Below are 15,355 nucleotides of genomic sequence, written 5' to 3' on the forward strand. Positions count from 1 at the left end.
GCTGTACTTCTACTGTGTGTGTGTGTGTGTGTGTGTGTGTGTGTGTGTCTGTGTGTATGTTGCTAGGTTGAGCCTGAGTATGTTCTTTGGTTGATAGTTTAGTCTCGGAGTACCTCCAAGGGTCCAGTTTAGTTGACTCTCTTGGTCATCCTATAGGGTTTCTGCCCTCTTCAGGATTCTTAATCCTTTTTCATAAGAGTGTCTGAGCTCCGCCAATGTTTGGCTGTGGGTTTCTGCTCCTCTTTTAGTCAGATGCTGGGTAGAGTCTCTCAAAGGACAAAAGTAGTATTTAAACAACAGGCACACAACAGTACTGTTAACTATTAGCTAGACAGTAGCACTGAATTATCATTAGTTGGGGAGTAAAGATGGTTAAACCTAAACCAGTGAGTAGGCATGGCTAACTCCCAGAAAGGGAGTGTCCTTTGTTAATCATTAGACAGGAAGTTGATATATGACCTTTACCCACTTCCCCTTCAGGGCAACAGAAGACTCAGGAAGTGCTTAGCCAGAGGAGTGAGACACAATGAGCTCTGAACAGCAGTGTGTCAAACTAAATGATGGCCACTTCATTCCTGCCCTGGGCTTTGGCACCTATAAACCCAATGAGGTAAGAATACAGGAGTCCTAGTATCTCTAGGCTAGAGCTAATCCATGCACAAGAGATACAGATGTACAGCTAGTTAGGTTTGCCCTGCATTGGTGTCTGACTGTATCCCCTGCTTGTTGATTGTTCTTGTTAAATAGAGGTTACAGCAGCAGCTGCCATTGGTAGCTGTGGGTAGGAGACTGAGCTGGTTCCCTAGATAGGGTACATTCAGGCAACAAAACAAGGTCTGTGTTCATGCTTGCTTTTCTCTGAGGAAAGACCCCTCTTCCTGGCAAATCAGTAGGGAGGCATGCCTAATGGGGAAAAAAAGAAAGGTCAAACTCTTAGAACATTTTCTCTGATGGTAGGTGTTAGTGCAACATATAATGGCACTGTCCTCAGTGACACTGGGACATTTGTTATAATTCAGACAGTGACTTCAGGGACAAGGAGAAAGTTTATCTTCCCTGTTATTCTTGCTGTTAACTAGGGGATCTGGGCTTGGCAGGATGTGGCTGTGGTTTTTTTCCTTGGATTAACTTTTCTGGCCTAGGCCTGCTTGTGAGTTCATTGTTCCCTTTTGGGGCCTGTTGTCCTCTCTAAGAGTGAACTTGGCTGTGAGCTCTGGGCTTAAAGGGACACACCCATGACCTAACAGTTTCAGGTATTATGCTTTTCCTATGTCCATGTTTCAGAGTTTGATAGAGAAGAAAGTCACCAGATTGCTTATTAGCTTTCTTGGTTGCAGTGTGGGAGGGGACTTCTCTGTTTATGTCCACAATCTACACCATTTTTCATTGCAAAAAGGCAAGATGCCGGAAATGAACATTCAGGGGGGCTTCCTGAGGATCAGTGGTTCCCAACCCGGGTTGGAACCCCTTTGGCGTTTCATGAGATTGTATATAAGATATCCTGGTTATCATATATTTAGTTATGATACATAATAGTAACACAATTATAGTATGAAGTAGCAACAGAATCATTTTATGGCTGGGGATCACCACAACATGAGGCACTGTATTAAAGAACTGAAGCATTAGGAAGGTTGGGAACCACTGGTATAGACTAATACATAAAGAAAATATTTGAGAACTTTGGTTTGGTTTCGGGGTAACCATCAGCATCTTACAGTGAATATTTGATCAGAGCTAAGTGAGGTCCCCATGTATAGCTCTCAACTGTGGGAAACTTACTGGAATTCATAGTACATCACTATGATGGGGAGAAGGAGGACTTAGTAATGATAAGTGTAAATTATTGGTATTCATTGGTATATGTTGGATTTATAGCATGGTTGTCCTCAGAACATCAAACATCAAGGTGGACTGTGCTAATCTGGAGGGACTTTCTTATTTTCTAGTCCTCCTGAGACCTTTAACTATGTGATAAAGGACCCCTTCCCTTGACTTCAAATTTATCCTTCTCCTTCCTGTTAGACTCCAGAGAAATCTGGAAATATACACAGCATTTGTTACTTTTGCAAAGTTGCACAAAAAACAGGAACAAGTCAAGGACACTACTGGAGCCTCAGCCTTGAGAACTCACAGTGTCCTTACCCTTGGATAAGTCAGGGCTGTTTTCCTGAAAAGGTGGTAGAAGGCAGAATTTTAGTCACTGTCTTTTATTGTGAAAAGATAACTGTAGAGATTCTTTTTTTTAAAAAAAAAATATTAGATATTTTCTTACATTTCAAATTTTATCCCTTTTCCTGATTTCCCCTCCAAAACCACCCTATCTCATCCTCCCTTCCCCTACTCACCAACCCACCCACTCCCTCTTTCCTGTCCTGCCTTTTCCCTATACTGGGGCATCCAGCCTTCTCAGGACCAAGGACCTCTCCTCCCTTTGGTGACTAACAAGGCCATCCTCTGCTTGAGCTTCATTTGGTCTGTGATTTGTATCTTGGGTATTCCAAGCTTCTGGGCTAATATCCACTTATCAGTGAGTGCACCCCATGTGTGTTCTTTTGTGTTTTGTTACCTCACTCAGGATGATATTTTCTAGTTCTATCCATTTGCCTAAGAATTTCATGAATTCATTATTTTTAATAGCTGAGTAGTATTCCACTATAAAAATATACCACATTTGCTCTATCCATTCCTCTGTTGAGGGGTATCTGGGTTCTTTCCAGCTTCTGGCTATTATAAATAAAGCTGCTATGAACATAGTGGAGCACATGTCTTTATTACATGTTGGAGAATCTTCTGGGTATATGCCCAGGACTGGTATAACTGGGTCCTCTTGTAGTACAATGTCCAATTTTCTGAGAGGCCACCAAACCTATTTCCTGAGTGGTTGTACCAGCTTGCAATCCTACCAGCAATGGAGGAGCATTCCTCTTTCTCCAACTATGGAGATTCTTAAGACAATCAGAAAAGCTACTCTGATTGACTTCTTCAATCTTTTGTGTCATATGTTTGTCATATGTTGTGAAGAATGTCTGGGGATGTTAGAAGTCAAAGCTGTCCTCCATTGTTCTCACTTTATTTGTGTGAGGCAGGGTCTCTCACCGAGTCTGTACTGCTCTGGGATGAGCTCCAGGGCTCACCCTGATGCTACCTCCTCAAGTACTGGGCCTGCATGGCACACTCTGCTTTACAAGAGAGATGTGGGTCTAAACTAAGATAGCAAAGTTTGCAAGCATGTTCCTGGGTGAGACATCTCCCCAGCCCACACTCTAAACCTTTAACAAAAACCCAGTCATATCATTATCCAACTCTGGCATCCAAGGCAATAATGTTAGATTTAATTCTAGCCATGTCCTTTTAAAACAAGTACTCTTTGGTAGAAGAGGCTGACACCCAAAATAAATAATTTCTAACATGAGGCAGGTAAGGTACTTTAAATAAGGATAAATTCTTACATTAGATTTGTTTCTGCCTGTATTTAGGTCTGTCAGACAAAGAGAATAGATATGTATAAAGACTAACATAGGACAGTACTTTCTGTCCAAGTCCCTATTATTAACCTGGCCTTGCTTACTATCTGTGATCTTTGCTTTCTTATCCTTTTGTAACAGAATGTAAGCTGTGAGCAAAGAGGAGTGTGTGTACAACTGTCTTGTCCTAAGCAGACTTCCTTGTGTTAGTCATCTTAGTACATACATTTAGTGTGACTTCTAGCAGGCCACTGAACACAGGGTGAGCATCCACCAGTGCCTGTGAGTAGCCAGAATTGTACAGGTATAGGGAGGTTCTTGGACTCAAAAAGCTTGCTGTCAATTAAGACAGACCCTGAAAAAGCAATTTTGGCTCACTAGCTCAAACGTAGGACAAAATATGGGCAGACATTGATTTTGTGAAGATACTTCTCTGTGACAATTAGAATATTTCTGGAGATTTCATTGCATTTTATAGAATAGGAAGTGCATTGGACGGGTCAGGGTATGAGACTCTTGCCTAACAAGTGATCCTAGGATGACTTTGAAAGGCAAAATTCTTTGTGGTGTGGTAAACTCCCATCTAGGCTCACTTTGAGCTAGCTCTCAGAACATGCATCTCTAAATACCTCCTTTGGTTTCTTCTGTAGGTTCCCAAGAGTAAGTCACTGGAGGCTGCATGCCTAGCTCTAGAGGCTGGGTACCGCCATATTGATACTGCTTATGCGTACCAAGTAGAAGAGGAGATAGGACAAGCCATTCAAAGCAAGATTAAAGCAGGGGTAGTAAAGAGAGAAGACCTGTTCATCACTACAAAGGTATAGTATACAAGTATGCAAAATATTGAACTATATTAAGCCAGCAGAAATTATGTTAGTACATCAGAAGTTTATTAAATAAAATCAATAGAATAAATGGGTAAGGGAAAGTAAAGGCAGATTTAACTCTATATGAAAATAATTTACTTATTGGATGTTATTTTATTTGTATGTGTTTTATTTGTTGAGTAATTTTTTCATTGTTTAATAAATTAGCTAATATTAACCTCAAAACTATATTTGAGTTTTCGTTGTTAAGTAAGAGTACACACTGAGTTAAGAGGAATGCTTATAACTTTCCTTCAAGTACAAAACATATTTCTGCATTAAGATAAATGGATATGCTTCTTTGCATCATCTACTTATTCAGCATTACTTTTATTCTTCAACATCTGTAGCTTTGGTGCGGTTGCTTGCGACCAGAGCTGGTCAAGCCTGCTTTAGAGACATCACTGAAAAACCTTCAACTGGATTATGTTGATCTTTACATTATACATTACCCAGTGCCAATAAAGGTAGGGGATTTGTACTGTCACATGTACATATCTTTTGATAGCAGCATAGGTAGCATTTTTATGGATGGTTGAGTTACTCTTATAACTTCATAAAAGTGAATTTATATGTTACTAAACTTCTGAGTAGGTTCCACAAAGGATTGGATTATGAATTGACATGACCAAGCAATTTCCAGAATCACGGATTAAAGTAACTTCCAGGAAGACTTGAATTTACACAGTCTTCTCCATCTGTATTGCTAGATGTTTGCTTAGGTTTTACCCTCCTTTCTCTCTTGGTGGCGAATGGGGCTTTAAGACAGTTCCAGTTTCAAGGTCACTAATATATTATGGCTTCTCTGCATCTTTTCTTACTAAAATCAATCTTATGTACAGTCCTGATTGGCCATCCTTGGTTCACATGCCTGTTCTCGGGCCTACATGTCTTCATATGCATTTCCTATTCTGGGACAGAATTGATATAAATTCTTGCTGTAGGTCAATGATTGGGTTTCCCAGTGAATATGAAGTTTTTTTTTTTTCCCAAAAGAAAGAAGTCAACTAGAAGGTCTCAATTCATTTTTTGGAAATATTTAGGTAGAGGAAATATATTTTATGTGAGTACACTGTTACTCTCTTCCAAGACACCAGAAGAGGGCATTGGATCACATTACAGATGGTTATGAGACACCATGTAGTTGCTGGGAATTGAACTCAGGACCTCTGGAAGAGGTCCTAACCCCTGAGCCATTTATTCAGCCCCAGGTATAAGAAATATATATCCACACACACATTTATTCAGAAGTTGAGTAACATATAAGTGAGTGTATTTGTATGTGTTTGTGTGTGTGTGTGTGTGTGTGTATGTGTGTGCATGCGCACATGTGCATGGGTATGTGAGTAACAACAATTAAAGAAAGAGAGGCCATGAATTTAAGAGGCAGCAAGGACATGTGTAGGCAAATAAAACATGTAGGGAGGGATTGGAGGGAAGAAAAGGAAAGGGGGAAATGATTTAACTATATTATAATTTCAAAATTAAAATTATTATAAAAAAGAAAATATTTAGTTTTTCACACAATTAATAAAAGTCAATGCAGCAGACCAGGCTTCCAAATATAATGCAACTATACATGCATATCTGTTTTTAAACACAGTATACAGAAGATGCCTAACTCCCTTATGGCTGATTGCTGTTATATTTCCAAGATATTCTTTCGAATGTTTTAAAAAACATATTTTTGTTTGTTGTGAATGGGTGTATTTCTCATGTGTATGTCTGCTTGCTATGTGCATGCCTGGTGCATGTGAAAGCCAGATGAGGGCATTGGTCCCCTGGGCCTGGAATGACAGAGAGTTGTGACCAACTGTGTAGGTTCTGGAAATTGAACCCAGGTTCTCTGAAAGAGCAGTCAGTGCTTAATCACTGAACTATCTCTCCAGCTCCTCCAAGGTAGTCTTAAACACATTACTGTAGATGAGATACATGCTTTTTGAGGTTGTTTTAAAGTTGCTTGTCTTCCAGCCAGGGGATAATGAATCTCCATCAGATGAAAAGGGGAAATTTCAATTGGACACTGTGGATTTCTGTGACACATGGGAGGTGAGTACTTTTCAAAACAACAGTAAAGTGAGCAGAGGAAGGGAGAATCAGCTCACTTTCCCCTGGGTGACTCATTTTACTCAGATATTTGCTGGAGTGGAAAGGGAGGGATGCATTACTAAAATGGAAGAGGTGAAATGAAGAAGGGCGCAGAACAAGAGGCATATGGGTATTTTGTCACCTTATGTAGTAATATCCTTGTCTTTCGGTGATGTATAGGAATTCATCTTTGGCTGACATCTTCTGCTTTATCATCATCCTCATCTTATTTGGATTTAAATCCACTGATCACATGGGCAATGCACCCTCCCCCCCCCACACACACCTTTAGTACCTGTGGTCAACGTAGGATCTTAATACACACTGGCAAGTGTTCTACCAGCAAACAATAGTTTATATCTGGAAATTTTTTTCCTGTAACTGGTCCATATTCTCTTTATATCCACATAGTCTCTTTAAGTATGATCCTTTGTTGCCTCTTTCTCCTCACCAGATGTTAGAGCAGTGTAAGGATTCAGGACTGGTTAAGTCCATTGAGGTCCAACTTTATTTTTTTAATTTTTTTAAAGGTTTATGTATTTATTATATGTAAGTACACTGTAGCTGTCTTCAGACACTTTTTTCTTCTTGCTCTGGCCCCGCTCACTTGCTCACTGTAGCTCTATTCAGACATCCCAGAAGAAGGCATCAGATCTCTTTATGGATGGTTGTGAGCCATCATGTGGTTGCTGGGGAGATGCCTCAGTGGTTACGGGTGCTGGCTGCTCTTCTGAAGGTAGTGAGTTCAAATCCCAGCAGCCACATAATGGTTCATGCAGTGTGTTTTGATCATATTCTTTTCTTTTGTCCAATTTCTAAGTGATCATTACTACCTTCCACCTACTGAAATTAATGTTCTTTCTTTTTCTATCTCTCATTAAAATTAAAAATTAAAAAAAAAATCCACACACACAATCAGCCAGAAAACAGAAATCCATTATGGAGAGTCCATTTTGTTTTGGTCAACAAGACTTAGGCATGGGGACTGTTTTGGATTGTGGTTAATAAACTGAGTGACACTTAACTGGAGAAAATTAATTTCCCCATTCCCAGCAGTATCAATTACAGATAGCTTTTTTTTTTTCTGGGTAGGACTTTGTATCCATTTTGACTTTTCATTGATGGGATTTTGTCTTGCTTGAATCTATTTAAGTCTTCTATATGGAGTCACAGTCTCTTTGAGTTCAGATGTGTACCAGTCTTGAATCTGGAAGACAAATTCCTTAAAGTCATGCTCCACCTCTGGCTCTTACAATCTTTTTTCCTATTCTTCCACATAGATCCTTTAGCCTCAAGGGAGGGGGTTGATAAAGACATCCTATCTGAGGTTGAATGCTCCAAGGACCCTCACTCTTTGTACATTGTGAACCAATGACCTTAATGTAAGACCAGATTTCCTTTTACCAGTTATGTTTATATCCATATAGTCTCTTTTAAGTATGACCCTTTATTGCCTCTTTCTCATCACCAGATGTTGGAGAAGTGTAAGGATTCAGGATTGGTCAAGTCCATTGGGGTGTCTAACTTCAACCACAGGCAGCTAGAGCGAATCCTTAACAAGCCAGGACTGAAGTACAAACCTGTCTGCAACCAGGTGAGGCTCTGCATTCCTCTCCATTGCTCAGTCTTTTTCTTACTTCTGAATTACTGACGTACACTTAGTTGCCCTATGTCCAAGTGATTTTCATCTTGTGGAAAAAAAATATTCTAGTACAGCATCATTGTTTCAAAGACACAGGGATTCTAAATTTAACCTTGGTCTCATAGAGTATTTGTGAGAATGGAGACATGCTATGGTACCCAAAGACAACATGGGAATTTATGGTTGGCCCATCAGACAGAAGTTGAGGGCAGGAGAAAGTGAACTCTCTAAAATAAGTTTACTGAATAGACATGAGATAGTCGATTGAAAAAAATGGGTAAAGATAAAAATTACTTAGTAGCCAAGACTTACATAGAGTTTATGCTTCTCACCATCTTATTATGGTCCATCTTCAGGATTTCATTAAGCTTAGCAGCTGGCATCTTTACCCAATAAACTCTCTAGCTGTCCTTTAAATATATTCTTTGATGCAAAAACTTGCCCAGTCAAATGTTATCAGAAGAATGCTCTCTGATTACTTCTTTTGATCTTCAAAAAATGCAACAGTTTGTTCTTTTAATTCAAAGGTGATATTACATATATTTTTGTTTTTCTACTTTACTGACTTTAAGCATTTATATTCATCATAACATATGCATTTGATAAAATCTGATATCTTTCTATCATATCTATGGTAGGTTGAATGTCATCTTTATTTGAACCAGAGTAAGCTACTGGATTACTGCAAATCAAAAGACATTGTTCTCGTTGCTTATAGTGCTCTGGGAACCCAACGATATAAAGAATGGTAATAAGTTAGAAAGAGTAAACCTGAAGGAAGACTGTTAATTAGCACCCCAACACTCAGTTCTCCGGGAGAGGGGGATCTTTCTTTAGAAGAACCTGGTGAAGCAGTATCTTAGTTTCTTATCCTGTTGCTCTGATAAAGTACTCTGACAAAAGCTACTTAAGGGACCAAGGGCTTATTGTGGTTCACATTTCCAGGGCACAGAGTATAAAAGGAGCAAGTCAAGGTGTCAGGAGCTTGAACTACGTGGCCACTTCTTACATTCAAGAAGCAGAGAATGATGAACACTAAGACTCAGATCACTTTCACCCTTTATACAGGTTGGGGTCCCAGCCAAAATTAAAATGGGTCTTCCCCTTATCAGTTTTCATAATAAGACAATCTCACACAGGAATCCCAGAGGCTTATCTTCCAGGTGATTCTGGATTTTGTCCAGTTAACATAACCTTATGCATAACCACATACCCAGTTTAGAATGAGCTGTCTACTGTGTTTTGAAGTACTGTGATATAACCAAAAGCTTGGCCTCATGAGCTCATTCCTACTTTCCTTCTAGGGTGGACCAGAACTCCCCAGTTCTGTTGAATGATCCAGTTCTTTGTGATGTGGCCAAAAAGAACAAGCGAAGCCCTGCTCTGATTGCACTTCGATACTTGGTTCAGCGTGGGGTCGTGCCCCTGGCCCAGAGTTTCAAAGAGAATGAGATGAGAGAGAATTTGCAGGTGATGAGCTCCGGTCCTTAGGGTTCTTATACAGTATCTTCATATGCTTCTTTCTTCAAATCTACTAGAATGTTTGAGATCAAGCTCATATCCCTGGCACTTCCTAGGCATGTGAGTTTTCAAGAGCATTGAGAAATGTTCTGTCTGTGACATAAACCCACCATGACTTGACAGGTTTACTGTTGGAAACAATAAAGAATTTGCTTTCCATTTTCAGCCAAGTACTGGGTACCTCTTTCCCATGGACTTCTTTATTTTCTGAAATGAGGGATATTGACTCAGCAGTTTTGATTTTAGAAATTCATTTTGGTTTATTATTATTTCTATGAATGCTCAAATACTCTTAACATTCATATATATATACACATATGTATATGTATATTTCTGTCATACATATTTACCTAGGTTAATTTTTAAAAATGTTAAGTAAGTATATTTTATTATAGTGTAAAACATTACCAGTTACTAAAGGAACTATTTTAAGTAGAAGTTTAATACATAGAACTTTTATTTACTTTAGTGTTTGTTGATATAAAAACTTGTCTTACTTTAGCCTGAACTTAGTGAAAATTATCTGTCTACACGGTGTCCTTTCACATATTTTTGAAGAACTATTGTAGATATTTTCAGGATGATGAGGTCTCTCAAGCTCCGACAGCTGATTGACCTTTTCCTCAATTTCATATATGTTTCATACAACTGGAAAGTTTCCCAGGTTTTACTCCTGCACTTAGCTCTAAACCAAGGTAATGAGAAGCCTTTTATGAGAAGCACAGTGTTGATCCATCATTGGGTCTGTAAAGTTCAAATGTCCAGTGCAAGTTACACAGCAGCCAAGATTCAAGGGGTAGGAAATAGATACTACTTCTGTGGCTGAAGGAGAGACAACACTTCAACAGTGTGCAGACCAAGAGCTGTGGATTATAAGTAGTCCGCTGCAGTTACATAATCTCAATAGTATTTATTATGTAATTCAGCAGTGTTCTTCCAATTTTTTTCTTGTTTTCATTTCCTTTTCATTATCTCCTGGACAGAGGGGCCTTCCCGCAGTCTTCATTCTTGCACTTTGTTTGAGCTCACATCCTTTCGCTTGTTAGAGTCTACTTCCTTATTTTACCAAGGGTTTCTGCTATTTCCTCCTACACTGTTCTCTTGAATGCAGTTGTTATGAGTTGTGAAATATAGATCCACATACAAATGTAAATTTTAATAACTTTTGTAGAGCAATTGCATTTGTGAGTTCTTTTCCCTGTTCAATTATTTTATTTACTCTCTCCCACAACCCAGATCTCTTTGAAGTAGATTTATCAATTGTTAAACTGTTGACAAATTTCCTTGTCCCTCTCTCTCTATCTTTCTGTCTCTATATTTTTGAAGCACCAAAGGACCTAATCCTGGTTATGCTTTAAGATGTGAGCATATATAGAAAATCAATTTAAAGTCAAAATATCTCAAATTTAAATAAGAACATCTTTTAAAGCCAGTTCTTTTATTCTGCATGGGTTTGGATCAGTCTTTACTTGCATAACATCGAAAAAGCATTGTTTACACTTTAATTATTTATTGACAGAAAACAGAAATCTATTTCCCCATGTAAGACAATGATTTCTATGATGTATTTCAAAACTTTATTCTAGATTTCTTAGAAACTGTGTATCATAGCCTGTTTATGACGTCAGCATTTTTTTCCTTCACAAGCTATCCTTGAGACTACCTATTGTCTGTGGTATTATGCATTTTAAAAGATCTCAAAAGCAATTTCTTTTATTTTTACTTGGTATTTTTACCCATGAATGTTTTGATAAACAATGTTCATCATTTCTAGGAATGTACTAATTACATTTTCTTTGAGACTTAATATATGTGTCATTCAAATGCTAAAACCTCTGTACTTTTCTGACAGGTTTTTGGATTTCAGTTGTCCCCTGAGGACATGAAAACACTAGATGGCCTGAACAAAAACTTTCGGTACCTTCCAGCGGAGTTGTAAGTGATGTTGAGGAAGACATTCAATTCAAGTGGTTTCTTCCCTCTTCCATTCATGCCAGCTCAGAAACTAAACACCTATTTGTCTGCAGCATGTTCCCATGGAGATAGTTAACATAATATTTGTTTCCAAATTTCTGAAATTTGGACATGTCAGCACAAAACACAGAGACGGTTTTGAAAGTCCTATTCAAAAATAAGAAGAGAACCTTTGAAGAAAAGTTTAAGAGCTTTAATAGCTACCCAAAGATCTTAATTTCCCTTAATGCTCTTATGGTTACAAGATTTGATATTGAACAAAGGTTTGTTGCAGAATATTTGTTCATGCTGTGAGCCCCAAGATTATCTAAATCTTATGTATGTTTTCCAGTAAAACACTGGAAAATATGTACCTTTAATCCAAGAGCTTTCTGATTATTGTAAACAGGGTTAAATAAAGTCAACCTTAGGTCAAGAGGCAGAGCGAGCAACCAGTTAACAGGGAGTCAATCTGAGGGACCAGGGTTCAAACCCCACATTGGATACCACATATTTTTTGACAATATCTCAATCATTCAATTTTACCAATGAAACCTCAAGAGGCAGTTGCTAGGGTAAAAGTCTTCTATGTCAGAGAGGCAGAGGAAACATTCAGATGTCCTTCCTCCTCAGCTAACGTCTCAAAAGGATGCTCTCCTCCATGTTGTCTCAAAAAAATTTCCTCAATCTGAATGTCCTTTCTTTCTACTTCCTGTGCCTCTCTCTATCTGTTCTTCTGATTTCCTCTTTCTCTCTATGCTTTTTTTTTTCATGTTCGCTTCCTGTCAACTGGTGCTTGCTTAGCCTCCTTACCTGTGGTTGGCTTTATTTAATCCTACTTATGAAAAGCAGAAAGCTTTTGGATTAAAAAAATGTGTGTGCTACACGCCAAGCTAGAAACAAGTTTTTCTAGCAAACAGCAAAATCTTGAGGTTCACAGTATGACCAAATATCCTGCAACATAGGTGATAAATAATGGCAAATCTAGAATGCCCAAATGCACATATATGTATATATTTATCCTATCTATCTATCTATCTATCTATCTATCTATCTATCTATCTATCTATCTATCATCTATTTATCATCTATCTATTTTCTATCTATTTTCTGCTTGTGAAAATTTTCTTTCTTAGCAGAAATGGATATGATAACATTTGAAGGAGCATTAGAAAATCTACAACATAAAATTGGTGTATATATTATTATCATTATTATTTTTGTTAGTATAGAGCAGATATACTATTATCATTATTATTTTTGTTAGTATAGAGCAGAATGAAGCACAGGAAGAGATATAACTCAGTGATTGAGTCGCTGGTATAAATAACAAACATTTCTTGCCAAATTTTATCAATTAAAATTTTTATCACTGCATTTTTGCATTATTATTCATATATACAGGTTTATAAATTTTATTTCTTTCTTTGGACATGGGAACCTATTTTTTTTTTTTTACTGACATTCTTTTTCTAACTCAGTCTAATACAGTACATTGTAGATGATGGAAGTGAGTGAATAATTAATGGATTGCTAAGAGTTAAACGAAAGTGGAAGTGGTAGGCATCAGTGCGCATGGTACGATGTTTTTGTGTTGAACTAAAGATGACATAATGCTTTTCTCCTTTTACTGGAGACTAAAGCTGGAAAGGATTTTTGACACTTCTTTCTTTGATTGGTGCATGAAGGAAACTAAGGGAGATGAATATTTATGAACACTGGTGTTTGTGTTTTCTGTTCTAGGTGAAGGGACATAATTTAAAAAATATAGATGATTTTTAAAAATATTTCTGATAAAACATTGTAAATGACTAATTAGAGATTGAAACAATTAGCTCTCACCTCGATGGTGGCTTTCTAGACGCAGATATAAACCATCCAGCTCATGTTTGTTTTTATTGCCTTTTATAGCTTTGTTGGCCACCCAGAGTATCCATTTTCGGAGGAATATTAACATGGGAACCTAGTCATGATGTCTTCCTGAGATCCCCGTGTGTGGACTGTGATGCTAGTGATGTGACTCAGATGATGATGGATGGAAATGTCATTTCTGATCAATCTTGGTTGCTTAGCAACCTAGATTCAGCTGAAGCTTCATGCTCTCATTGAAACGGAATATTATTTCATGATGCTTTGAAATAAATATAAAATTTTCTCTTCAAATATAATTCTCTGGGTGTTTTGTTGGTTTATTTTTGTTTTTGTTTTTGTTTTTGTTTTTGAGTCGTAATAATACAAAACTAGTTTTGTTGGTAGACTGTGGGTGGTGTTTGCAGATAACGATTCCCGTATTATAGACATTTCAGATTTGGAGTAGGTGGTGTTTTCAGTCCAGGGAATGGCTGATAGTGATTATTTATGAGTAAGTGATCCTCAATGATTCAGCAAGAATACACAGAACATAGTCCAAGAGTCTCCGTCTGGAAGGTTAGGTACACTTGCGAAGGTTAACAACAGTGTCTGGACTCTGTCCAGCTGCTTAGCATTAGAGTCTTGGAACTGGAGAGTGTAGTGTTCCTGAGATAGGTTAGGCTAAAGAGGGGACATGAGAACTTGCTTAGCAGGATCATTAAAAGTCAGGATGGGGGACTTCAGGAGGAGACAGCTGACCATAGCTGTACTTACAAATGATGCCAAGGTTGTATTTATATAATATTATAAATATGATCATATAATATATTTACATTTTACCAAACAAGATAATTTTTCACATATGTAATCCAATTGTATTTTAGCATTATTTCTTGAAAGAAAAAAACTAACTTCAATTAAAATAAAGTTTAAAAATACTTAGAATATGAGGTGGTCCTTGATCCACTTGGAGTTGAGCTTAGTACAAGGAGATAAGGATGGATCAATTCGAATTCTTCTGCATGATGACCTCCAGTTGAACCAGCACCATTTGTTGAAAGGGCTATCTTCTTTCCACTGTGTGTTTTCAGCTCCTTTGTCGAAGATCAAGTGGCCATAGGTGTGTGGGTTCATTTCTGGGTCTTCAATCCTATTCCATTGGTTCACTTGCCTGTCACTGTGCCAATACTATGCAGTTTTTAACACTATTGCTCTGTAGTATTGCTTGAGGTCTGGGATATTGATTCCTCCAGAAGTTCTTTTACTGTTGAGAATAGTTTCAGCTATCCCGAGTTTTTTGTTATTCCAGATGAATTTGAGAATTGCTTTTTTTAACTCTATGAATAATTGAGTTGGGATTTTGATGGGGATTGCATTGAATCTGTATATTGCTTTTGACAAGATGGCCATTTTAACTATGTTAATCCTGCCAATCCATGAGCTTGGAAGATTTTTCCATTTTCTGAGGTCTTCTTCTATTTGCTTCTTCAGAGACCTGAAGTTGTTCTCATACAGATCTTTTATTTGTTTGGTTAGAGTCACACCAATATATTTTATATTGTTTGTGGTTATTGTTAAGGGTGTCATTTCCCTAACTTCTTTCTCGGCCTGCTTATCCTTTGAGTATAGGAAGGCCACTGATTTGCTTGAGTTGATTTTATAAGCAGCCACTTTCCTGAAGTTGTTTATCAGCTGTAGGAGTTCTCTGCTGGAGTTTTTTGGGTCACTTAAGTAAACTATCATTTCATATGCAAATAGTGATAGTTTGACTTCTTCCTTTCCAATTTGTATCCCTTTGACAGAAAAGAAACTGGGGAAGACCCTTGAGGACATGGGCACAGGGGAAAAGTTCCTTAATAGAACACCAATAGTTTATGCTCTAAGATCAAGAATTGACAAATGGGACCTCATAAAATTACAAAGTTTCTGTAAGGCAAAGGACACCATCAAAAGGACAAGATGGCAAC

The 15,355-nt window shown here is 37.8% G+C and overlaps 1 protein-coding gene across 1 annotated transcript; it reads left to right on the top strand.

The window, feature by feature from the left end:
* The first annotated feature begins 492 nt into the window (after positions 1-492).
* Positions 493-13,686, top strand: LOC127665260 (aldo-keto reductase family 1 member C13-like). The gene is made up of 9 exons (XM_052157720.1): positions 493-610; positions 4,118-4,285; positions 4,684-4,800; positions 6,305-6,382; positions 7,893-8,015; positions 8,702-8,811; positions 9,368-9,533; positions 11,437-11,519; positions 13,449-13,686. The coding sequence occupies exons 1-9, from the start codon at positions 527-529 to the stop codon at positions 13,489-13,491; spliced, it is 972 nt and encodes a 323-aa protein (XP_052013680.1). The 5' UTR covers positions 493-526; the 3' UTR covers positions 13,492-13,686.
* The last annotated feature ends 1,669 nt before the right edge of the window (positions 13,687-15,355 follow it).

This window comes from Apodemus sylvaticus, chromosome 14 (assembly GCF_947179515.1).
Source record: "Apodemus sylvaticus chromosome 14, mApoSyl1.1, whole genome shotgun sequence".
NCBI lineage: Eukaryota > Metazoa > Chordata > Mammalia > Rodentia > Muridae > Apodemus > Apodemus sylvaticus.